The 25,711-nt window shown below is 44.6% G+C and overlaps 1 protein-coding gene across 14 annotated transcripts in view; it reads right to left on the bottom strand.

Annotated features, from left to right (window-relative positions):
- The window catches only part of Eip63E (cyclin dependent kinase Eip63E), a 523,995-nt gene that overhangs the window by 113,998 nt on the left and 384,286 nt on the right, over window positions 1–25,711 (bottom strand). For 6 of the 14 annotated variants that reach the window (XM_071681680.1, XM_071681682.1, XM_071681678.1 and 3 more), the window contains 2 exons: window positions 448–492; window positions 211–258 (listed from right to left, as the gene is read on the bottom strand). The exons of the other annotated variants lie outside the window; for them this stretch is intronic. In XM_071681680.1, the coding sequence (XP_071537781.1) occupies window positions 211–258; window positions 448–492 (93 nt within the window). The remainder of the gene's footprint in view (window positions 1–210; window positions 259–447; window positions 493–25,711) is intronic. 14 annotated transcript variants of the gene reach the window in all.

The raw sequence follows: 25,711 nt of genomic DNA, 5'->3' as shown, positions 1-25,711 counted from the left end.
GCAATCCCAGCTCAAGCTAAGGAGAGGGGGGGGAAAAATATATATATATATACATAGAAAAGATATCCAGGGGGATTAAAAAGTGCGGAAAGCAGATATATGTATATAAATATATAAATATATACATGTGTGCAAAAAAGAAAAATAATAATACTGTCAAAAAAGTCTTTCCATTTCCAGTATCTGAAAAATAAAAATAAAAATTCGTACCGGAGACCCTGAAGCCGTTTTCTTCAAAATCCTCACTCTTAGACATGGCTGTGGAAAAAATACATTAATAAATAAATATATATATCCCTAATATCCCAGTAAATGTCATTTATTCAAAAAAATATATACAGTGGTTTCATGCTTTATATCTTAATAAGGCGTATATATAATAATAATAATAACAATAATGATAATGATAATAAAATAAGCAGGAAATATAAAATGAATTAGTCCTACCCGGCATTCTGTACTCAGGCTCGAAGACCTCATTCTTGGATATCGCTGAAAGAAAACGGAGAGAGGGGATGCTATTATTTATCATTCTTTTTTTTCAAAGAGGAGTTAGAGACAATAAATTAGTTTAAACAGTTATGGAGATGCTATTGGAGCATCGCTATAATTAAATGTTAATAGCACTGCTTGAGTTAATAAAAACACACACGCAGAGAGCACAAACTTAATACTCACACACACACACACACACACACACACACACACACACACACACACACATATAAATAGGCCACAGGATAAAACACACACACACACACACACACACACACACACACACACACACACACACACACACACACACATAAATATAAATAGGTCACAGGATAAAAACACACACACACACACACACACACACACACACACACACACACACACACTATAGGGGCGATGTAACCACAGTAAAACTAAGAGAAACATCACAAACAATGGTCATACATTAATCAGATTATTTTTGCTGTAAAAGAGTTAATAGGAAAACCAAAAAATTCCAATTCAGCCTAAAAAAAATCCACGAAAGTTTGAACGCAATATGCAATCGTATATATTTCAGTGAAAAGGTAATCAGACTATATATGACTGTGTGTGTATACACACACACACACACACACACACACACACACACACACATATATATATATATATATATATATATATATATATATATATATATATATATATATATATATATATATATATATATTCTTTTTTCTTCTTCTTTTCAATATAAATTCGCTATTTCTCACGTTAGCGAGGTAGCGTCAAAAATCAGAGGGCTGAGCCCTAGAGTGAAAGTCCTCACTTGGCCCCCCTTCTCTGTTCCTTCTTTTGGCAACGTTTACATGTGGGGTAATTCTTGAGAGACACGACAGTGAAGTAGACAGACAGAACCAGACAGTAGTGCAGCCTACACGATGGACAGAAATGGCACGCAGCGCACAACAGACAGACATGGCAACGTGGCAGACAACAAACACACAAGGAATACAGCAGACAGACACGCATCCACAGCAATGCAGCAGAGAGGCAAGACAGACAGACAGACACAACAGTGATCACGGGGGAAATCTTGGGAGATGTGGGGTCCGGTCCTGGGCTGGCTCGAGGAAAATCGTGAACATTTGTCTCATTCACGATCGCTCGGCCGGCCATGTCCTTCCACCACGCCACACCAACACCTCCCACACCACACTGCCACCACCATCACCTCCCACACCATACCAACACCTCCCACACCACACTGCCACCACCATCACCTCCCACACCACACCAACACCTCCCACACCACACAGCCACCACCACCTCCCACACCACACGGCCACCACCATCACCTCCCACACCACACCAACACCTCCCACACCACACTGCCACCACCATCACCTCCCACACCACACCAACACCTCCCACACCACACCACACTGCCACCACCATCAGCTCCCACACCACACTGCCACCGCCACCACCTCCCACACCACACCAATATCTCCCACACTACACTGCCACCACCACCTCCCACACCACACAGCCACCACCACCTCCTCCCAAACCACAAAGCCACCACCACCTCCTCCCACACCATACCACCACCACAAACGCCACTTCAACGCCAGCATTTCAATAATGAGAGCAATAACGCTGATTGCTGACTGATCCCAAAGGGGGTGGCGGCAGGGGTAAGGGGGTGGCAAGAGGAAAGTGAGAGTGGCATAAAGGGGGGAGGGTTGGGAGAGAGAGAGGAGGGAGAGGGGAGGGAGAGAGAGAGCTGCTACTCTGTTTACATCTCCCCCTTCCCTCCCACCCACCATGTTACCACCACGCCACCACCATCCTACTCCAACCTCTGCTTGCCTATTCCCTACCCCCCCCATCCCACCTCTTCCTCCCCCCAACCCCTTACTCCCCCTCCCTCACTCCCTCTGGCCCCTGACACTATATCAACTCGACATATTGACTGGGGAGTGTCGCCTCTTATAGAGCTAATGGCGACAAACTTTACTCTCGCCTCACACCTACGTCTCTCTCTCTCTCTCTCTCTCTCTCTCTCTCTCTCTCTCTTTATTTGGTTCCATCCTCAAGATCGACGGTCGAGGAAGGATTTGCTTTCCGGTGCCTTTTTTTCTTTTTCTTCAGGGCCGTACATGCTCCACTTAAGGATCCCCTTCTTCGTCAGCTCACGGTCGGTTCGGTTCTCCGCGTCAAGCAGTACTGATCATCATCATCATTCACCGCGCTTACGTCTTCATTCCACCGCCCTCTACCTAACTCTCCACACACTTTATATACCAAATCTGTCATGTGCTTCATTCCACCGCCCTCTACCTAACTCTCCACACACTTTATATACTAAATCTGTCATGTGGCTACGTGTCATTATCTATTCATTGCCTCCATATCACTCTTATTTCACTTAGTTCACCGCACACATGTCTTCAGCTCCGCAATGTAGATTCCTTTGAGAATTATTCTGTATATTTTCTTTCTTTAGTTTCTCTCTCTCATCATCACACTCCAGCACTTAGTCCTTTGATTATCTGAAATATACGCATGACTAAAGATAAGTCCTCACCGCGTAACTGCAACGGTGAAAGAATTAATCTAATTTACATACACAACGAACTCTTGTAGCAGAGAGAGAGAGAGAGAGAGAGAGAGAGAGAGAGAGAGAATGATCCACAGGTACCACATGAAAAACATACCCCCCTTCCCTGCACGAGAAAATCTGGAACACTGTTACCGAAAAAAATTAAGATGGAGAGAGAGAGAGAGAGAGAGAGAGAGAGAGAGAGAGAGAGAGAGAGAGAGAGAGAGAGAGAGAGAGAGAGAGTAAAGGTTTCCAAGTTGTGAAAGTCATATGTATGCAAATGGTGAAAGGACAAATATTTTGAGAATGTCAGAGGTCTAATTATGCGTTTTATTGGGCAAAGAACTGCATTTTGGGGTCTGGTTGGTGCTGGGGGTCCGTGATTACAACGGCATGTCTGTCTGTCTGTTTGTCTGTCTATGTCTGCATTTCTAGTCTTCTCTCTCTCTCTCTCTCTCTCTCTCTCTCTCTCTCTCTCTCTCTCTCTCTCATCCATACCGTTTTCTGTCTCATCTTTTTTTTCTGATTTCTCCATCTCGTCTTTTTTTTCTCCTTCTTTTCCGTCTGTCTCTGTCTTAATTTCTGTCCTTTTGCCTGTCCGTCCGTCCGTCCGTCCGTCCGTCCGTCCGTCTGTCTGTTCTCCACCAGCGTCACCTGACCGTTCGACCTGACGTGTGTGACTGAGATTAATTTCTCGGGGTCCATCCTGACCTGTCAGGTCCAGCCAGACCCATCGGACAAGCCTGACCTGTCGGGTTAACCTAATGACCTGTCAGGTCCAGCCACCAGATCAAAAACATCGTGTCAAAAACATGCGGTTAGCGTTCCCAACCGTGACGCATTCACGGGCCGTCCTGGGTCGAGCGTATAGGTTCGGTTACGGCACTTGGTCCACAGTCAACCCAGCTGTTCATCCACCCCTAAGGGACTGGTCGATAAAATGAGTACCTGGCTCAGGGTATATATATATATATATATATATATATATATATATATATATATATATATATATATATATATATATATATATATATATACTGTATCTTGCTCTGTGTACAGTATTTTCTCATTCCTCCTAACTATCATGCTTTACCTCTCTCTCTCGCTCCCTCTTCCCCACCATCGCTTCTTCGTCCTTCCTCTCTTTCCTAACTCCCTTCCCATTACTCTCTCACCAAACACCTATTCCCCCCCTTACCCTTCCGCGACATCCTCCTTCGCTTTCCTTTTGACTCCTTTCCCATCCCATCGCCTTAGATCGTTTCTCCCACCTCCCTCCAAACCCACGGAATATCCCATTCGCCTGTCCCACCTCCTCACCCCAAACCTACGGAATATCCCAATCCTTCCCTTAGGCACCAGGCGAGGCGTGGAGTGATTAGTGCAAAGTGCTACAGAGAACTACAGACAATGTTCTGTACACCGGGGCTATAGGGCTACCCGTGCAACGTGCTATTAACGTGAAAATACATTTATACATATTATGAGAGAGGGAACCGTTGCTCGTCTCTACCGCTACATTAATGGAAATGATCTCATTTGCATGAGTGACGAAGAGGCTTCAGGGGTTTATTTCGTCATATTTTGTCTTTATTCCTAAGGGTTACATTTTGTATGTATAGAGATTAATGAGGATGGATGGCTTAGTGAGTGCAGTGCGTGTGCGTGTGTGTGTAAGTGTGTCATGGCACCTATGATGTATGCTTCGAGATGTCCCTCTCCGTAGACTTCACCTCCCACTTCCCCTCCACACAACACTCCCAGGAACCGCCACCAACGTACCTCCCACCCAGATGTCCTCGCCTCCCACAACCACCCCCGGCCCTCACGTAAACAATCTGGGAAGATGTTCACTGCTTTGAACTCCAGCCAACACACAGCTGGACCTGGAGTTGGACCTGGAAACTTATCAGCGACCAGTTCTGTCAGCCATCCTTACTACCAGCGAGCACCACAACCAGCGACCACTTCATTGTAAAGGTGATTACTTGGATTCTGTGTACATTATCAAAGCCAGACAGAGCAAAACCACTGATTAACCCTTTCACAACCATTATATACCAGACCAAAACGTTGCTAATCATCAACATGATCTAACATAATCTTTTCAAGTGGGTATAAATGCTGAAACAAAAGAATACCAGGAGCAAAACAATTTACAATCTCACCTCTGCGTCAAAACAACTGAAACTCTCTGAAATTTCTCAGCACTTCTTCCCATGAGCACGGATGGTAATACCATACTCAATAAAAAATTACGAAGAGCGTTTATCTCGACCTACACGTATGAATATTGGAATAACAGGAATCTACCTTTAATGAATAACACGCACAAGAAGATATATATTTTCTTCTTCAAGGCATTACTGGCGAAGAACGAAAGGCGGGCGTTGGAAGTCCCCTTAAAGAAAAAAAAGACAGAATCATCGTCCCCAGAGGTTCCCTGAAGGTGTGTGTGGGGGTGTTGAACCCACACTCTACCTGTGAGAGCCAGACATTGCATCGATCATCTGTGGAGAAAGATCAATCTCCGAGACCATATCTTGCAGGAACACCTGCTAAAGCGTAGTAGACCGGACAGGACTGAAGTGGGTTATACAGACCTGCAGATGACAGTCTCAAAAGACCATTAATAGATCAACGGGGTAACAGAAGACAAAGCTTAGCTTCCATAATATAATCTCTAGGGGGGGTTCCTGATCCCTCCCTGAAACCTCCAGTTCCTCGAAATCAACGAAACTTCTGAATCACTCCGAAGGAATTCAATGGGTCCGAAGCTAGACTTAACGTAGACGCGAGACACACGACACAACAAACTACAGTGATTTTCCCAAGACCTCGCCCTTAAACCCCATACGTGTACAGTTCCTTTAATGAATAATGAATGGAAGGTGGTCATCATACATCCTTATAATGATGTAGGGAAGCATTAGGGAGAATAGTGCATAAAACATCAGGCACTCACGTCTCTCTTTCTCTCTCCCGCTAAGGGTAGCTACAGGAAGCACACATGGGGGATGAGGTCATCCACCCACAGCACGAAACAGCCTATTGGATCAGGCGGTCATTGTAGAGGCTATGAGCCACAAGGGTTGCAAAACAGCCTCGAAACCATATATATATATATATATATATATATATATATATATATATATATATATATATATATATATATATATATATATATTGTTGCTGCTGAATAATGGGTCACATTCGGGCCAGCACATATTATCATGTAAATAGGATTCCAGAAATACAATAAATGTATTCCAGTATAGAAAAATATATGACACTGGAATCTATAAAATCATAAACATGCACAAAAATATCTGAACGAATATAAAAGTTTCAATATATTTCTTTTTTTTCCCCCCAGATTTCTAATATTTAGAGAGGCCGTCAGTAAAATGAAATTTATTAACTACACAATAGACTTTATCAAGCAGAAAATGAATACGAGAAACGAAAGCTGAACTGACGAGTAAAGAAAAAAAATATAATAATCCATCATCATAAAGCGATAAACGTTGGAGACTTTCTCCACAAAGGCACATATTCACTTTGGGGATATATAAAATTTCATATCATCAAAATCACGAACTGTTTTCAAGTGGGAAACGAAATGAATCATTTGTTGTACCCGATACCTATGCTCCGGCCAGGCGACGCTGAGCATCGCCCGTAAGAGGAATCCAGTCCGATATATCGACGCCTAAACACGTCTCGGGATGATCCAATCCCCTAATCGAGGGAATAAAGGCTCTTATCCGATCTGTGCATAAGTCCTATGACTCTTGGCATACAAAAATATGGAAATAATAGCACATGCGGATCGAACCCTAACTCGAGACAAAATCCGTAAGATTGCAGGCATGGGAGAGGAATCTGATCCTCCTCTTCTCTGATACACCCGTGAATCTGATCCCTTCTGATAAATGTTTGTTTTAGGAACAGACTTACGGGGAAAGGCTGGGAAAAAAAGAAGATAAATCTATAATGTATCATCAAATGAAGAGGATAAGTGCTAGATTTGGTCAGAAATTAGTAGACTTAGAAATATAAGAAGGAGTCCCACTTGTCAACATGACGCAGGAGGGGCCATGAGTCTATTGGCTTAGCCGTAACCCAACGCCTCCCTCCTCACCTCTCGTGGTTCTTTTGTTTTCTCTTCTACCTGCTATTCAGGGCCAACTTGTGCCAAATACAGAGTCTGTGTGGATGATAATCTCCTTATCTGTCTGTGCCTCGTATGTGTCTGTCTGTTTGGGGTGGTCGATGGGGGGTCTGTGATTTCTTCATGCATTTCGTCTACTTTCGCCGTTGAAAAGACGATGTATCTTCTTTTGTTTTCGTGTTTGTTGACTCCGTATACATTTCTGTTTGCTGGAGTAGGTGTCTGATTCTCTCTCTCTCTCTCTCTCTCTCTCTCTCTCTCTCTCTCTCTCTCTCTCTCTCTCTCTCTCTCTCAAAACCCCCCACTCCCCCATGCACGAGGAGAATGGGATGACCAACAGCGTTCCCACGCATATTAATTACTTTTTTATCGGCTTATGGGATCGAAACCCAAGAGTGGGTCGTGTTTCTACACCGTCTCTGATGCGTTCGGGGATTAAACCCCCGGAGTTCCGCATGGATTAACTGCAGATTAATCTCACCGAAGAGACACTTGCGTTTTCGTAATTCTGGTATTCAAATCCCCCATGAACAAGATGGAAAAAGAATTTGCATCCTAATTACGATACGACCCACTGAATATGCAAGGTGTATTTACAAGATTCAAAGACTAGATATTGAAGATGAGTAATGAAACAATGAATAATCATGATGAGAAAAATAAATAAAGATGACAAAACTGATTAATCAAAAGAAAAAAAAATAGAGGGATTACTTTTAATCAAGATCAACGAAAAATCATAGACAGATTCGTTAATTGGATTTGTCCTCCGGATATTCCCTAGCCATTTATGGATAAGTAATATCCCAATCAATATTGATCTCAAGTCCCAATAGCACTCTGGGATGTTTGGTTCTGGGACGCAGTCTGGCTTCAGTAGTGGTGATCCCAGAGACCAGCTTGTTCGCCGGGACGAGCTCATAACCTTAATGGTTGGCTAAATATCTGGAGTCTTCCCCGGAGAAATGATGAAAAGGATTTTACACTTCGATACCCCGTCCCCTCCCTCCTCCACACACTCTCTCTCTCTCTCTCTCTCTCTCTCTCTCTCTCTCTCTCTCTCTCTGCGCCAGCGACGTAAGATCTGGTAAAGGGCAACGAAATTAGGTGCATGTTTGTGTGTGTGTGTGTGTGTGTGTGTGTGTGTGTGTGTGTGTGTGTGTGAGAGAGAGAGAGAGAGAGAGAGAGAGAGAGAGAGAGAGAGAGAGAGAGAGAGAGAGAGAGAGAGAGAGAGTATGTAAGTGTGTGTGTGTGTGTGTGTGTGTGGTTGTGTGTGAAAACACACACATCGGAGTATAGGCATGTTACATACATACAAAGTTAAGAGACGGGGCAACATGATCATAAAATCCTCTCTTCCCATAACACGCAAATAGCAATTACACACACACACACACACACACACACACACACACACACACACACACACACACACACACACGGTCTTCCTCTTGCCTCGGCAAATAACAGGAAGAAATCACAATAAATAAGGCGAAATCAGGCCTCTCCTCCCACCCACCACAGAGAATCTACATAATTCGCAATTTTGTATACGAATTCGGCACAAAATTACATGTACTAAAAAGAGTACCTAAGAGGGAGGTTCTTGAGTACGCTACTGACAAAGAGGACGACCTGGACCTCCGAGAATAAATTTACAAGCTTAAGATCTCCATATTTGCATATCCGCAGATGTGGAGTACGGAGAGAGAGAGAGAGAGAGAGAGAGAGAGAGAGAGAGAGAGAGAGGTGGAGACGTGTGGGAAAGATTTACGTACCACATAATGAAGAGGGGGGCGCGGGGGAATAGAAAGCAGATGGGAAAGTAAAGGGGGAAAAGTTGAGAGAGAGAGAGAGAGAGAGAGAGAGAGAGAGAGAGAGAGAGAGAGAGAGAGAGAGAGAGAGAGAGAGAGAGAGAGATGCAAAATTCACACACAATGAGGGGGGAAAAGAGTAGATGAGAGAGCAATGAGGAAAAGGTGACAGAAAGTTGAGAAAATGAAGAAGTCTCTGTGGAACCCAAAAAAGAAAAATGTCTAAAAACGACCACAATCTGGAAATAATAAAAAAGGGCGAAACACGATGAACCTCATAGGTAACATGAACATTAAGAACGCAACAAAGAAGAGGATCAGAATCTATCTAAGTTAAGAAAAGGACGCCAAGAGAGTTGGAGAATGTAGTTAAACCCGACTGATGAATATAGTGAGAGAGATGGACACACACGGAAGCGGGCAGATGCCCGATTCTCCCACGGATAAAAGTAATAATAAAAAAAACCCCACATGATCCAAGCGGCGATGAAATAAATCTCCCTCGAGACCACGGGAAGCTTAGAGAAATAAACTGTTTTTTTCCTCCCCTTTGAAAACGACGAAAAAAAAAGAAAAAGAAAAAATCTGCAACGGTTTTATGGGATATATATATATATATATATATATATATATATATATATATATATATATATATATATATATATATATATATATATAAAGGAAACACACATGATATAAAATCACAAGGAGAAAAAAAGAAGGAAGAGAGAGAAAAAAGTTCCTCTCTCTCTCTCTCTCTCTCTCTCTCTCTCTCTCTCTCTCTCTCTCTCTCTCTCTCTCTCTCTCTCCACCTGGAGGGTAATCCCATCCCCCATGAAGAAATATAACCCCAGGATTTACCCCCATAAAAAGCTAGAACTCAAACGATATAATATTGATCTCCCGAGGCTGGCGACCCCCTCCAATCAGCGTAAAGGGGGTCCGGATGTAAACAATCTTGTGTGTGTGTGTGTGTGTGTGTGTTTGTGTGTGTGTGTGTGAGTGTGTGTGTGTGTTCTCGTCTCCTATTGGCCGATCGGTGCTTCGCTTCACCTTGATTGGTCAGGTGGCGATCACCGTGCCTTCCCATTGGTGGAGGCGATCGTAACAAGCCCTACGATTGGTAGTTAAGCGGCGTATTGTCTCTGGTGTTGAATGGGTGGTTAAACCGTGAGTAAAGTGCCCGTCAACGAGGCTGTTACCATCGTCAGTTGACGATAGGGTGTTACAGTCTCGCCGAAGAACTTCTCACTCCAAATGAGTCCATCATTCCCCTGCTACTGGAAGCAGCGCAGCCTTCGAGCTGCAGGAGTTCCTGGGGCAATTAGGAGCAAATAAATATCCACATCTTCAGATACTTTTTTTTCGCAACAGAAAATTACTATAATTTATAAACGTAAGACAATTTTTTATTAGCATTTTTATCGTAGATATAACAGCTGAAATTGACCCGATATATAATGAACCTGACCTCTGATCACACACAAGGCAATTAGAGTAATGACTTAACTATTAGCGTTTCGCCGTAACCCTATGTCTTGGATAACCACCTCGAATTACACCTTCACACACACGTTTCGCCTTTAATTAGCTTCAACGAGGCTTACATACTTAATGACAATTAAGCTCACCAGTCCCCCCTTCGTCCTGAGTGACTTCGAACATTAGCATTTCATATTGATTAAGCTATTCAGTCGTTTGTTCATGTTCTGAATGAACAAATGCTGGCGCTAACCCCTTGAGCACGACGGTACGATCGTTGAGCGCCAGGAGACGGACGGGCCTTGAGCACGACGGTGGGACCCTTGAGCACGACGGTGCGACCCTTGAGCACGACGGTACGACCCTTGAGCACGACGGTGCGACCCTTGAGCACGACGGTACGGTCCTTGAGCACGACGGTGCGACCCCTGAGCACGAAGGTACGATCCTTGAGCACGACGGTACGACCCTTGAGCACGACGTTACGATCCTTTGAGCACAACGGTACGACCCTTGAGCACGACGGTACGATCGTTGAGCACAACGGTACGATCGTTGAGCGCGAAGAGACGGACGGTCCTTGAGCACGACGATACGACCCTTGAGCACGACGGTACGATCCTTGAGTACGACGGTACGATCCTTGAGCACGACGGTACGACCATTGAGCACGACGGTGCGACCTTTGAGCACGACGGTACGATCCTTTGAGCACGACGGTTCGACCCTTGAGCACGACGGTACGACCCTTAAACGCGATGGGATGATCCTTGAGCACGACGGTACGATCCTTGAGCACGACGGTACGATCCTTGAGCACGACGGTACAACCTTTGAGCACGACGGTACGATCCTAGAGCACGACAGTACGATCCTTTGAGCACGACGGTACGATCCTTTGAGCACGACGGTACGATCCTTGAGCACGACGGTACAACCCTTGAGAACGAAGGTACGACCCTTGAGCACGACGGTTCGACCCTTGAGCACGACGGTACGACCCTTAAACGCGATGGGATGATCCTTAAGCACGACGGTACGATCCTTGAGCACGACGGTACGATCCTTGAACACGACGGTACGTCACTATACCCAAGGGTCGTACCGTCGATCTTTAAGACATACCAATGAGTCGCAGTGACCGCCATACCCAAAGGTCGTACAGTAGAAAATAAGGATCGTATCACCGTGCAGTCCAAACCCTTAAAAAGTTTCAGTTCCCCCTTTAAAAAAAAAGTTTCGGCTGTGAATTACTTAAAAAGTTTCAGCTCCCCCTTAGAAAAATAGTTTCGGCTGTGAATTACTCAAAAACTTTCAGTTCCCCTGAAAAAAATAGTTTCGTCTGTGAATTACTCAAAAAGTGTCAGTTCCCCTTAAAAAAAAAGTTTCGTCTGTGAATTACTTAAAAAGTTTCAGTTCCTCCCCTAAAAAAAAGACACACTTTTCATCTGTGAACTCCGTTTCAACCTCAGACCTGTTCATGAACATTTCTTTATGGATGAGGAGCGTGAGCGTCTGTGTCAGGTGCTCACATCACTACACCTCTTCCTCCCTTCTATCAGACGTTGGTTAACCAACACAGCGATCACGACCATCAGCAGCGGCTTCGTTGATCTCCCCAATAATGGCCATGACTCGTAAAGTCAAATGGGGACACCCTCCCCCTTTCTCTACCCTCGCGATGCCCCCGTCTCTCAACCTTATGTATATATGTACACTGTCTTTACTCCTGTGTATGTATGCATGGACAGACAGACAGACAGACAGACACACACACACACACACACACACACACACACACACACACACACACACCAGGTACCCATTCATCGACCAACCTCCAAGAGGAGGGGGGGAGAGGGGGATTATGAACACTTGGGTTGGGTGTGGGCCAACCGCCACGCCCAGGATTCGAACGCATGCGGGCCCGAAACATGGTCCTCTCGTGCTGACTCATGGTCAGTGTGTGTGTGTGTGTGTGTGTGTGTGTGTGTGTGTGTGTGTGTGTGTGTGTGTGTGTCACCCAGGAGCAGAAGCAACACAGATTATCGGAAACCTATTGTCGGGAGGGCCCTTGATCCCCCCCCCCTTCTCCTCCTTCCTACACAACCCTGTCTGACCGTCCTCTCTCTCTCTCTCTCTCTCTCTCTCTCTCTCTCTCTCTCTCTCTCTCTCTCTCTCTCTCTCCTCTCTCTCTCTCTCTTCTCTCTCTCTCCTCTTGCCCTCTAGCACAAACACCGGCACTGTCCCTGACCCGTGGCACTATATCTCTGACCCCTGGCTTAATTCGTGTCCAGTGCTATCCATGGCACCGTAACTCATACAGTGAAACCATATCATGACACGCACATACCATCATTGTATAGTGACACCATCAATGACATCATAGAGCGACATATAAAAAATCCTCCACAAAATATAGAGTTATATACAGGCTTATGGAAGATGCAGGGATGATCATAGGCCACATCTGACATTGCGTTTCACTGACAATGATTCTGTGAAGTATGACTGGCGTAGAAGTGACAACACGGGACGTTCCTTTAGCTTAATCACGGTCATATTTGTGACACTGTCTCGTTGAACAGGCAGTGAGAGAAAAGGTGTGATGTTCAACGCTGCGACCACTGGACACGTTAGGTGCTAAGTGAAGTGAGATGGGAATTGTATTTCTGGGGTTGGTACATCGGTAGAGAAATTGGGTGTGGTTACTGTTTCGTAAGAACATCCTGACAGGTAAATATACAGGGTTATACACACACACGTACAGACAGACAGACAGACTTACATAGACTGACAGAGAAACACACAGACAGACATACAGACAGAAGCAGACAGACACACTCCCATGATCCTGCCAGACACGAAGCCCCGTCCTTCCCAGACGAGACGGAAGACAAGTGAACCCTTCCACTCCCCCTCTTCCGCTCTCCTCTTCCTATTCTCCCCTCCTGTCTCCACCTTCTACTCTCAATTCTCTTCCTCCTTTTCTTCGCTTTACTCCTTCCTATCTACCTCCCTTCTATGTCAACCCTCTATCCACTATCTCCCTCCAATTCTTCACCATCCCCTACTCATTCTCTCTCTCTCTCTCTCTCTCTCTCTCTCTCTCTCTCTCTCTCTCTCTCTCTCTCTCTCCTCCCTTTCACTTTCTCTCCCATTTCACCCTTCCCCCCCCGCTCCCCTCCCTGCCTCCCTTCCTCCCTCTATCTTAATCCTCAGGGCTGCCGTGTCCCCAGGCGAGCCAGCAACAACAAGATGAGGACCTCCTCCCCTCGTGAGGCGGCTCACGTCCCCTTGCGACAGATGAGACCAGACCTGACAGTACACGCCTCTCACTGCTGGCCTGGCCCGCTGGCCTGGTCTAGCTGGCCAAGGAAGATGGAGGAAAAGGAGGAGGAGGAGGAGATAGAAGGCGTGGATGAAAACCTGAGGTGACTTAAGGTCCGTGAGGCACCTACTGGTATTTGAAGACACTCAGACATACAGACATAGATAGTGACACACACACACACACACACACACACACACACACACACACACACACACACAGAGACAAACACAGACAGACACACACAGACACACAGAAATCTTCGTGAGGGAGAGTGAGAGCACTTTGTCTCTTTTAAGTGGTGAGGGGAGAAGCTGCATATCCTCTCTTACTGTGCTTATCAGCACTAAGGTGATTATCATGGTGGTGGTGGTGGTGGTGGAGAAAATGGTGGTGATGGTGGTGGTGGTAATGGAGATTGAGTGACGATACTCATGAGTTACGGTGAGTGATGAAGGAGACATCTAGGTAACTGAAGGTGATATATGAGTATAGAGCAGTTCTTTGCACTATAATCTATAATCTATAATCCATACTCCGGATTTTTCTATAAAATTCCTCATTTCACTGTTCCGTTCCCTTACTATCATCGTTCCTTTTCCGTCTACACATCAATCCATTGTCCTATTTTCTACGTACCGGAATCACTGCATTGTTCCTTGTTCTACCGCTCCCATATTGGGGTTGCATCCCACATCCTAACCAACACCCCAGCGCTCTAGTCTCCATCCGTATTTACTCCATTCATTCCGTCTCTAGCACATTTCAAATCACTTCCCCGCGACATCTATCCTCAACCAGCGGCAATCATCAACCCGACTATGGGCCTCAGATATGCAATCTACCTTCAAATCTATTTCAATCTCGCCAGGACTAATTTCAATTTCCACGAGCGAAAACCTCAGGTGTGGGCCAGCCCTCTGTCCCATCCTGCACTCGTTGTCTATCCTGCACCCCGATGCGGGAGGAGGAGGAGGAGGAGGAGGAGGTGCTGCGGGAGGAGGGAGGCGCGGCAGGAGGAAGAGAGAGAGAGAGAGAGAGAGAGAGAGAGAGAGAGAGAGAGAGAGAGAGAGAGAGAGAGAGAGAGAGAGAGAGAGAGAGAGAGAGAGATAGAGAGAGAGAGAGAGAAAATGAAGGACTGTGGGAGGAATACGTATCGCGGAAGGGAGGAAGAGACACTGTGGGGAGAGAAGGAGACACTATGGGGAGAGAAGGAGGGGTACTGTGGGGAGAAAAGGAGGGGCACTGTGGGGAAAGCAGGAAGGGCACGGTGGGGAGAGCTGTAGCACCGACTCAGGATGAAGGATTGTCGGAAAGACTGCTAAGTTGTGGCACATTTCGTGGTCCTGTTGTGAGACTGGTGACCGAATTTTACAAGAGGTGAACCGGAAGATGGAGTTCTCGTGTGGGCTATTATTACTGTCTTTGTGGCCGTCTGGAGATGCTGGGGACGTGTGTGTGTGTGTGTGTGTGTGTGTGTGTGTGTGTGTGTGTGTGTGTGTGTGTGTGTATGTGTGTGTGTGTAAGGTCCTCTATGTTACAGTGTCTATATCTATGTCTATACGTGTCTCAAGTCCATTGCCAAACAGTCATCGCAAATCTGATCTGAAATAATGATGTATAAGCCAAAAGGTCATCTTCCTGCAGGAGACAAGAGAGGAAAACAGATCATAAAAAGCAAAAGATAAAAGAAGAAAAATCCTCAACAAGACGTACTGCCAGAGACGCCCAACTCTCCCTAACAACAGAGCGAGAGGTGGGGGTGGGCGTGTGTGTGTGTGTGAGAAATCATAGACGGAGTAACTCAACGAAATTCCCCCCTCGCAGATCCCCTTCTTTCTCGAGTTTTGAGGACTTGTGGGACTTGATCCTGTTTGTGGAGTGACGAGTGTAACCCGACGCGGTGTTGGATCCCCTAGGGGGACGTACACACATAACAAGGGCGTCAGGGCAGCCACGTTTCTCTCGTCTATTGCCGACGCTTAACAACAAAAGATGCCGCTCGGTCTGAGGTCTCAATCTGCATGTGATAATGAGGCACGCTTGCGGCCCCGTAAAACACAGACACACACACACACACAGACACAACACACACACACACACACACACACACACACACATAGTGTCACATCAGTAGATGAATTCCAATCCTACAATGGGGAAATAAAAGAGGTCTGGAAACTCTCTCTCTCTCTATGTATATATTTCCAGTCCAAATAACACGACCTTCTTGAGGAGACCGACACGAAATTCAAAACAAAAAGAAAAGACGTTTTGTTGGACCACATCAGAGGATGGTTGGCCACCTCGGGTCAGCTTCACATGACCCATCGTATTGCTTGGGGTCAGATAATCCCCTTACTGAAGGCTAGGGTGATGGAGTATATAGCTCCTCTGTCGCAGGGAGAGATGAATACAGAGTGAGCATACAAAGAAGAGAAGGACTCTACACAACCTTTCTCTTGCAGCTGTAAGTTGACATATCAAACCGAGGCATTACTTTATCATTTCAAACCGAGGCATTACTTTATCATTTCAAACCGAGGCATTACTTTATAATTTCAAACCGAGGCATTACTCTATCATTTCAAACCGAGGCATTACTCTATCATTTCAAACCGAGGCATTACTCTATCATTTCAAACCCAGGCACTACTCTATCATTTCAAACCGAGGCATTACTCTATCATTTCAAACCGAGGCATTACTCTTTCATTTCAAACCGAGGCATTACGTCATCATCTCCAACCGAGGCATTACTTCATCCTCTTCTCTTCCCTAAGGACAGGACTTACAACAGCCGGGTCTTCATGGTCGTAATATACCTAACCGTTGGACTCTTATGTATCAACACGAGAGTCTCCAGCACAACAAAACACTTCAACATGACTAAGAAAATCTGTTGTCTCGTTGCATCCGTCGTGGCGATCGCTGGGTGGAAGGCAGTCGTGCTCTAGTTATACACACGTTGAAGTTCAGCTTAAATATAGGAGTATACTTGATATATACAAACCTTTTTTCCAAGGTATAGCGGACCCCCTTGACCTTATCTATCATTGTCATTAAGATGACCTCCCGTCTATCACCTTACACGTGACGGGTCATCAAGGGGGACTTCACCTGACCTGTCGTTGGCTGGTCAGGTGAGACATCCTAGGCGTTCAATTTCAATGTGTCAGTCTTCTTTAGAAGGTCCCATAATTTGGCCTGGAGTATTGATCTAGATATTGATCTCCCAGATATTGATCGCCTAGATATTGATCGCCCAGATATATTCTTTTAATCATCCAGCATGAGTTGTATATTCATTTAACGATGTGTCATTACAATTTCGTAATATATATATATATATATATATATATATATATATTCATATACCCTTTCTCTGCCGAGGAGATCCATCATCCAACACAGTTTTCCACACTGCTGCTCAAATCCACAGCCCTAAATGTCTCGTGGCTTCAGACCTGTCTCCGGTTACTGACCAGCTCACAACCCAAGTTCCTAGCTCACAGTGGGGGGGAGTTGGCTCCTTTGATGGTGTTGAAGTGTTGGGGATGGTGCAAGGGTGGTGCTAATGGTTGGTGAAGTTGGGGGATGGTGCAATGGTGGTGCTAATGGATGGTGAAGTTGGGGGATGGTGCAAGGGGGGATGGTGGTGCCAGCTGCTAGTGGTGGTTGGGGACGGTGCAATGATGGTGTCTCGTGTTGCGAGGGTGGAGACAGTAGTACAATGATGGTGCAGACTGTTGGGGGATGGTGGAGATGGTACGAAGTATCAATGGCGTTGTTGGAGATGGTATGGTGATGATGACATCAAATGTTTAGGGTTGTTGGAGAGAGGAGGTGAAAACCTTGAAGCCACCAATTCTTCAGAAAATAATAAAAGGAAAACATTTTTCTAACTACCATTTTCTTTTAGTTTAGAAAATGATAATTCATCAGCAGACCTGGAAGGCGGGCAACCCACTCTCCAATATTTCTCACCAATGAATTCGCAAATGATTGTACAATATACGTCCCACCCTGGACTCTATTGGTCTTCGGGGATCCGATAGTATATTTATTTTTAGCAAACTATTTAACGCACATACGAATTTCCATCCCCATCCCCCACCCCCAGCCACATATTTCAAAGTATTATTTAATTTCGAATTTATGGTATTTCGTTATGAAAAAAGTATATTGTCGAACGTGTTGTTTAGAGATTTAGATATATATACATTGTCACACACACACACACACACACACACACACACACACACACACACACAGACCTTCCATGAAGATCTGTATGTCTGTAAACTTGTAATATGGCGAAGGAATCGCAGATTATAATAGTCGTGGGTGTAGGAAGCAATACATTTATCGTATCTATGCTTAGACGTATCTATGCAATCTATGGCATCTATGCGTTTGTATTCATCTATATCATGTGCCACTGTCTATGTAATATCTCACCCACTGTATCTATCTATTCCTCTCGTTGGACGTCTATATCTCACGAACCTTATCTATACCCTGACCTTTCGCATCATTACCCATGCCAGGCTGCATTACTTCCCCCTTTCTCTCCCAACTTTACGAGGTCTGCCTCGGGATTATTGGAACCGACCTTATTATACTCTCTATATACCCACTGTGCACTCCGATGCTTGCCTACAACTTACCGACTTCAATTATCATTAAGGCAATACGTACAATTTAAGCAAATTAGCCTCAGGTAATGCGTCGTCTACATCCGAACTAGCTTCGAGGCCTCGCCGAAGCGCTTCGTAGTGGGGGGGTTCGACTCATTACACAGAGGCAGACCTGTGAAACGTGATAGAATTTCGGCCACCATCGTCTTGCAGAGGGAGACGGGGGGATATACAGGAGGCTAGAGGTCCGTCTATGGCATAGACAGAAGCCTGTTTATTAGACTAAATTAACCATTACCCTACGCTATATTGGGTGTCTTGAGCTACTGGTCTTTGAGGAGGGCCGTGTCCCTCAAAACACCATCTGGTTTTGGAAGTCCAGTGAAACCTGAACACCTTGAGAACAATGGTTCGATCCTTAACTACGAAGGTTCGATCACTGAGGACAACGAGTACAACGATCCTTAACGGTCAGGTCAAAGTCTGTAAGGTCGAAGTGTAGTGGTCAAGGAGTAAAGTATATATATATATATATATATATATATATATATATATATATATATATATATATATATATATATATATATATATATATTATACTGCAATAAGGCATTGCACATGGCATCTGTTTCCCAAACACACTTTATTAAAACACGAAAACCATTCATTTTTCACACAAACGCAACTTTAAATTTTGGCAACTGCTCTCATACCCAGCGAATATCAATGGTTTAACACGTAGATATGAAATCGTACTCTGTGTGTGTGTGTGTGAGAGAGAGAGAGAGAGAGAGAGAGAGAGAGAGAGAGAGAGAGAGAGAGAGAGAGAGAGAGAGAGAGAGAGACCCCGTACTCACGGTCAGATCTACAACCCTAAACTCCTCTAGGCAGCACACACTCAAATAACAACGCCCAATTAACAATCTTTAACAATAATACAAGCGGGTGCCCTCACCCCCTCCTTTGTGATTGGCTGGCTGGGCTGCCAATCAGACTAGCGACAGGTGAATGTAAATGAAGGGTAATTAATTGGCTAGTTGGGATCTATACAGGAGTTCAGTGGCATGCATTGTTCACACAGGCATAACTGCCAGTAATTAAACGCATTCTTTCCGGACACTTGACACCAATATGACCTTATTTCACGTACTGTGGATAAGGTTGAAAAAGAGATAAGGAATCAAGAGACGAATAATGGAGAACCAGATGTTAGAAAACTGGATGAATATATATATATATATATATATATATATATATATATATATATATATATATATATATATATATATATATATATATATATATATATGGAGTCGATGGAGCAAGACAGGTGATGGTGACTGGATAGATGGAGTCGATGGAGTAAGACAGGTGATAGAGACTGGATAGATGGAGTCGATGGAGCAAGACAGGTGATGGAGTCTGGATGGATGGAGTCGAAAACGTGGTGGAAAAGAGATGGAAGTACATAGACAGTAAACAATGATGCTAGTCCCCAAACTAGCAATAATCATATAACCCTCCAAAACATAACTAGAAAACTATAACTAATTTTGTACAAAAAACTAATCAACTAAAGGCTTTATTAATAACGTGGAATAATGGTTGAACAGATAGAAAATAATGAAAGAAAAGAGTGAAGACGAAGAAACGAGCGTGAAGTGAGTGTGAAAGCAGGTCAAACTGCAGGGAGATAAGATGGCACCCCTGGGCCTATTGAGGTCCAACGACTTAGGTTAATCATAGTTATAAACTGCACGTCAACTGACAACAGCAAAACATCCGTTTTCTTTTCTTTTTTTCCTTGTAAGACAGCATCACCAACATCAGCGAAAGCGTCGCCGCCATCAGCACCAAGTGCTACCAAGTTCAGCATCAGCATTACCAACGTGAGCGTCAGTGTCGCTAACACCAGCAGTTCTCAGTGTTCTCTCTCTCTCTCTCTCTCTCTCTCTCTCTCTCTCTCTCTCTCTCTCTCTCTCTCTCTCTCTCTCTCTCAAACTACATCTCTTGCCTTAACTGACTCAGGTAAATGTCTCTCTCTCTCTCTCTCTCTCTCTCTCTCTCTCTCTCTCTCTCTCTCTCTCTCTCTCTCTCCCTGCCCGAACTCTTCCCTTTCCCTGACTCTCCGCTCTCCCTGACTTTCCTCATCTCCCTTCCTCTCCCCCACCATCAGTGAACACGAAGGGAGTGTGACGGGTCATTCGTCCTCCGTCATATCAGCCTCTTCCACCCTACTCCCTCAGGATCAACCACAACCTCTCTCTCTCTCTCTCTCTCTCTCTCTCTCTCTCTCTCTCTCTCTCTCTCTCTCTCTCTCTCTCTCACACACACATAAGATAAGCGTTCACGATCCCCAGTTGGGAGTTGAGGTCCCACCTCCCGACACGCGAGAGCCTCTTGGGAGGGAGCGAAGGCATCGCCTCGAGTTCGTCTCGGACGCAGTCATGAGCAACCACTTGAGCGCGAGGACCTCGCCTTGGAGTCCAAAACTCCGACACCCTTACGAGACACCACTTCCGAGTGTGACTGCCTCGTATTGGGCTCGGTCTCCGACACACTCATGAGGCGGCACAGCTTGGTGCAAGATTGCCTCGCCTTCTTGAGTCGGTCTTCGAGACACTCGCCCCATAAGCGACGTAAGGATGGACTGCAACAGCAGAAGCGCCTCCTCACCCGAGTGGAACATGTCGGAAATTCAGCAAGGCGAAAACTTCAATTTGCGGTGGGGTATTGACGGGTTGAGGGGGTAAGTTTGGCCACAGCCTTAGAGTCAAATTAGATCTGGATGTTCTCTGTCTCCTTCTGATGTCTTCCTGTCTGTCTGGATCGTCTATTTACTCTTTCTGTCTTCTGTCGACTGTAGGGGGTAAGTTTGGCCACAGCCTTAGAGTCAAATTACATCTGCATGTTCTCTGTCTCCTTCTGATGTCTTCCTGTCTGTCTGGATCGTCTGTTTACTCTTTCTGTCTTCTGTCGACTGTAGGGGGTAAGTTTGGCCACAGCCTTAGAGTCAAATTAGATCTGGATGTTCTCTGTCTCCTTCTGATGTCTTCCTGTCTGTCTGGATCGTCTGTTTACTCTTTCTGTCTTCTGTCGACTGTCTTCTTCTTGGCGGGCGAGGCCCTACCCCCTTCTATTCTTCCTGTATCTCTGTTTGTCTGTCTGTCTCCTCTTCAATTTCTTTATCTCTTTTCTATTCTTGTGTCTGCCTGCCTCTTTGTGTATCTTCTTCCTCTCTCTTCTCTATTCTCCTCTCCCGCTCCTCCTCCTCCTCCTCCTCCCCTCTTCTTTGTGTCTCTTCCTTATCTGTAGTTCTGTCTCTCATATCTTCCGCATTCTTCATTCTTTTAAATTCTTTATATTCGCTGTGTATTTAGGTCTCACAATCTTTCCATTTCCCACTTCCTCTCTCTCTCTCTCTCTTACCTGCGATTCCGTTTCTTCTCTCTCTCTCTCTCTCTCTCTCTCTCTCTCTCTCTCTCTCTCTCTCTCTCTCTCTCTCTCCCCAACACTAGACGGCTGGGGGTGGCGGCGGCGGGGACACACCACACCACAGCCGTTCGTCCAAGCCCCACGGTTCCCACGCTGGCAACAATACAATCCCACCACCACCACCTCCTCCCTCCCTCCCAGGCGGACCGTCTCCAGGAAACACATACAGTAACACCACGTGACGTCACCCTTTAAGATGATCGGATTCTTCCCACATTACTATTTGTTTTCACGTCACCCTTTAAGATGGTCGGATTCCTCGCCATTTATATTTGTTTATCGGAGGATTCTCAGAGAGCGAGATGATGATCAGACCCCGCTTTATTTGCTGTTAAAAAGCGTACGGTCTATGGCAGTGCGGGCTCCAGTCTCTTCATCGGGCAATTCTCTGATTTTTTTTTGCTCCAGTACAGAGCGAAATCTTCGCCCGTTTCTGCAGGATTCCAACCCTGTTACTTCTTTCTCGATGTGCGACGCCGCACCCCTGAACAACAATTCTGAATGACAATTTCATAGAAAATGTGACGTGGAAGCATAGAAAATGTGACGTGGAAGCACAGGTATCTAAACTAAATAGAAAATGTGACGTGGAAGCACAGGTATCTAAACTAAATAAAACTGTTTATCACTTTTTTCCCCATCGCCGAGTTGTCGTATCACAAAACAAGACACACATGCTTTTCCACAACCCTTCTCCCAGCCCTTATCATCCCTACACACAAACATCTTCTGGTATGCCTCGACACCAGAGCAAACAGGGGTCAATCCATGTCTTGCCGTGACCTCACACCACAGGAGGCAATTGGCAAGTCCAACCAGTGATGTGGACCCATCTCGTACCATCTCTGACCTCACGTATAGGGACGAAGTCGGTCTGTCCTCATACAGAAACATTATAAAGCAATATGGTAATAATGAGATGATTGGAGACAGATGGTGAAGCTCTTGACTCACAGGTGGCGTGGTGCCAAGGGACAGATGGTGTAGAAGAAGCCCTTCCCCAATGACAGGGGATAAGGCTTCAAATTACAGAAGGTGAAGGCCGTCAGTGACAGATGGTGAGGTTCCAAGCGACAGATGGTGCATGACGCCTACGTAAGAGAGAGTGAGATAAAGAAAACAGATGGTGGAAGAATCTCCACTGTTCTTAATGGTGAAATCCCATCATATGGATTATGAGTCCTGAACTAACAGGTGGTTCAGGATTACGAGTCCAGAACTAAAGGATGGTTAAGGATTATGAGTCCAGAACTAAAAGATGGTTAAGAGAATCATACGCAAAAATGACCCAACCAAACATCATAAGAGAAATTACCATTTCTGTTTCTCAGCATTGCAATACCAGCTCAAAACACAGACAGACAGACAGAGATACAGGCCACAGACAGATACACAGACACAGAACACACATACACACACACACACACACACACACACACACACACACACACACACACAACAATATAGTGCAATGCAGATCAACTTTGCCATTACGTGATACAGCATTCGGTGAGTTTGCATATATATTGCCGTGCACAGTGGAACCTGTTTAAGTGAAACATTAACAACCTATATTCGGTCCTGGAAGGCGGGTTTCGAGTTCCAACGTTGGATTTCCATAAATGTTCGTGATGCCTCTGCATTCCATAATCATCGGTCACACTTGGTGTGAAATGACATTGAAGATGATGATGATGATGATGATGATGATGATGATGATGATAATGACAGTAATAAACATTCTACCACAACTACTACTACTGCTACTCCTACTTCTACTATTGCAACTACTATTAATAATAATAATAATAATAATAATAATAATAATAATAATAATGATAGTAATATTAATATAATAATAATAATAATAATAATAATAATAATAATAATAATAATAATAATAATAGTAATAATAATAATATACATTTTACAACTACGCTGCTATTATAAACTACTACTACTATACTACTACTAACTACTACTATCAATAATTATAATTTCACAAGGTTACTTTCCAGTAGTTCTTATTTCTACCACCAGGGGCGCTGAATATCTGACCCCCCCCCAGCTTCCCACATTACATTCAACCTCGTCTTAATCATACGCGTCTTACAATACACAATTCTAATTCATGAATAATTACAAATGAAATTTACGTATTATCAATTATCGTATGTATAATAAAAAAAAATGAAGTCCACTTCTTTCAGGAGAGACGCGAAGACTAAAGGAAAGACGTGTATCATATCTTGTCGTTCGGGGTTCCGACTGGACTTGGCAAATATTCTTTTTTCTTCTCGTCTCGTGCAACTCAGAAGAGCGTCTGCAACTTGCCAGCAACACACTGGCACTACTGCAACACTGGTGCAACACACACACACACACACACACACACACACACACACACACACACACACACACACGAGCCTACAAAAAAAGTGGGGTGGGTGAGGGGTGGGAACACAAAGGAACCGAGCAAAGAAAAGACTGACTTCGTTTGTAGAAAAGATTTCTTTTTTGTCGCTTTTTTTTTGGTCAAAACTTTATATTTTTTGTCTGTAATTGTCTAGTGTTGGGAATACGACGTGTGCGTATGCAATTTTTTTTTTGTCCTTTTGTCACTCTCAGTTGAATGACGAGTTTGGATTTAGCTAGTTACTTAATGTTACGTTTTCCTTAGATGTTATAAAATCAAATTCAACATCACACACACACACACACACACACACACACACACACACACACACACACACACACATATGTATATATATATATATATATATATATATATATATATATATATATATATATACCTCTAGAACTAAAAAAAATTGATCTAAAATCCTAGTTTTATAATATTTTAGCTGGAAGTAGAACATCGAAGATATGGGAGAAAAATCTTACAATCAGATAAACAACACTTGCGTATTACTCAGTAACCCTCTATGATCAAAGCCTAGACTGAGAGCGAGAGGCAGTAACACCCTCCTCAGCGTTCCACAGGACACTGAGCATGTTTAAGGCCGATCATGCCAATATATATATATCCCTACCATAAACGAATGCCCTCCGATGGGTTGGATATTGGTTCAATTTACAGTATATTGCAGGAGTACGTTTGTGAATGACTGCTTTGTGGTGGGCGGTGCGTGTGTGTGTGTGTGTGTGTGTGTGTGTGTGTGTGTGTGTGTGTGTGTGTGTGTCTGTGTGTGTGTGTGTGTGAGCCTCTTGCAGATATATCTGACAATTCGTCTGAGCAGCAAGACGATGGCTACTGGTCTCATGAGGTCTTGGGCACTTCTTGAGTTCGACGGTACGATCCCTTAAATCATGACGGTACGACCCCTGAAGCATAACGGTACGACCCTTGGCTATGAGGGTACGACCCTTGGATACGACGGTACGAACACCCTGAGTAGGGTCAAAGGTTCAGGTCAAACGTTTGGGGGCAACATTAAAGATGCAGGTGCAATACGCTATATGACAAAGAGTACCACATATCGAACATGGGGTACGAGATCTCATAAACACAGCTGGGTCCTCTTTACCCAACATCACGACAGCCCACCACACACACACACACACACACACACACACACACACACACACACACACACACACACAATCCTGTGTAAAACACATGCTTTTAAAGTTATTGAATTCGTGGTGACTGTAACGTACCAGCTGGCCTTC

This window comes from Panulirus ornatus, chromosome 33, assembly GCF_036320965.1.
Source record: "Panulirus ornatus isolate Po-2019 chromosome 33, ASM3632096v1, whole genome shotgun sequence".
Classification (NCBI taxonomy): Eukaryota; Metazoa; Arthropoda; class Malacostraca; order Decapoda; family Palinuridae; genus Panulirus; species Panulirus ornatus.
The sequence above is the reverse complement of the archived record's forward strand: the minus strand, read 5'-3'. Positions and strand labels throughout refer to the sequence as shown.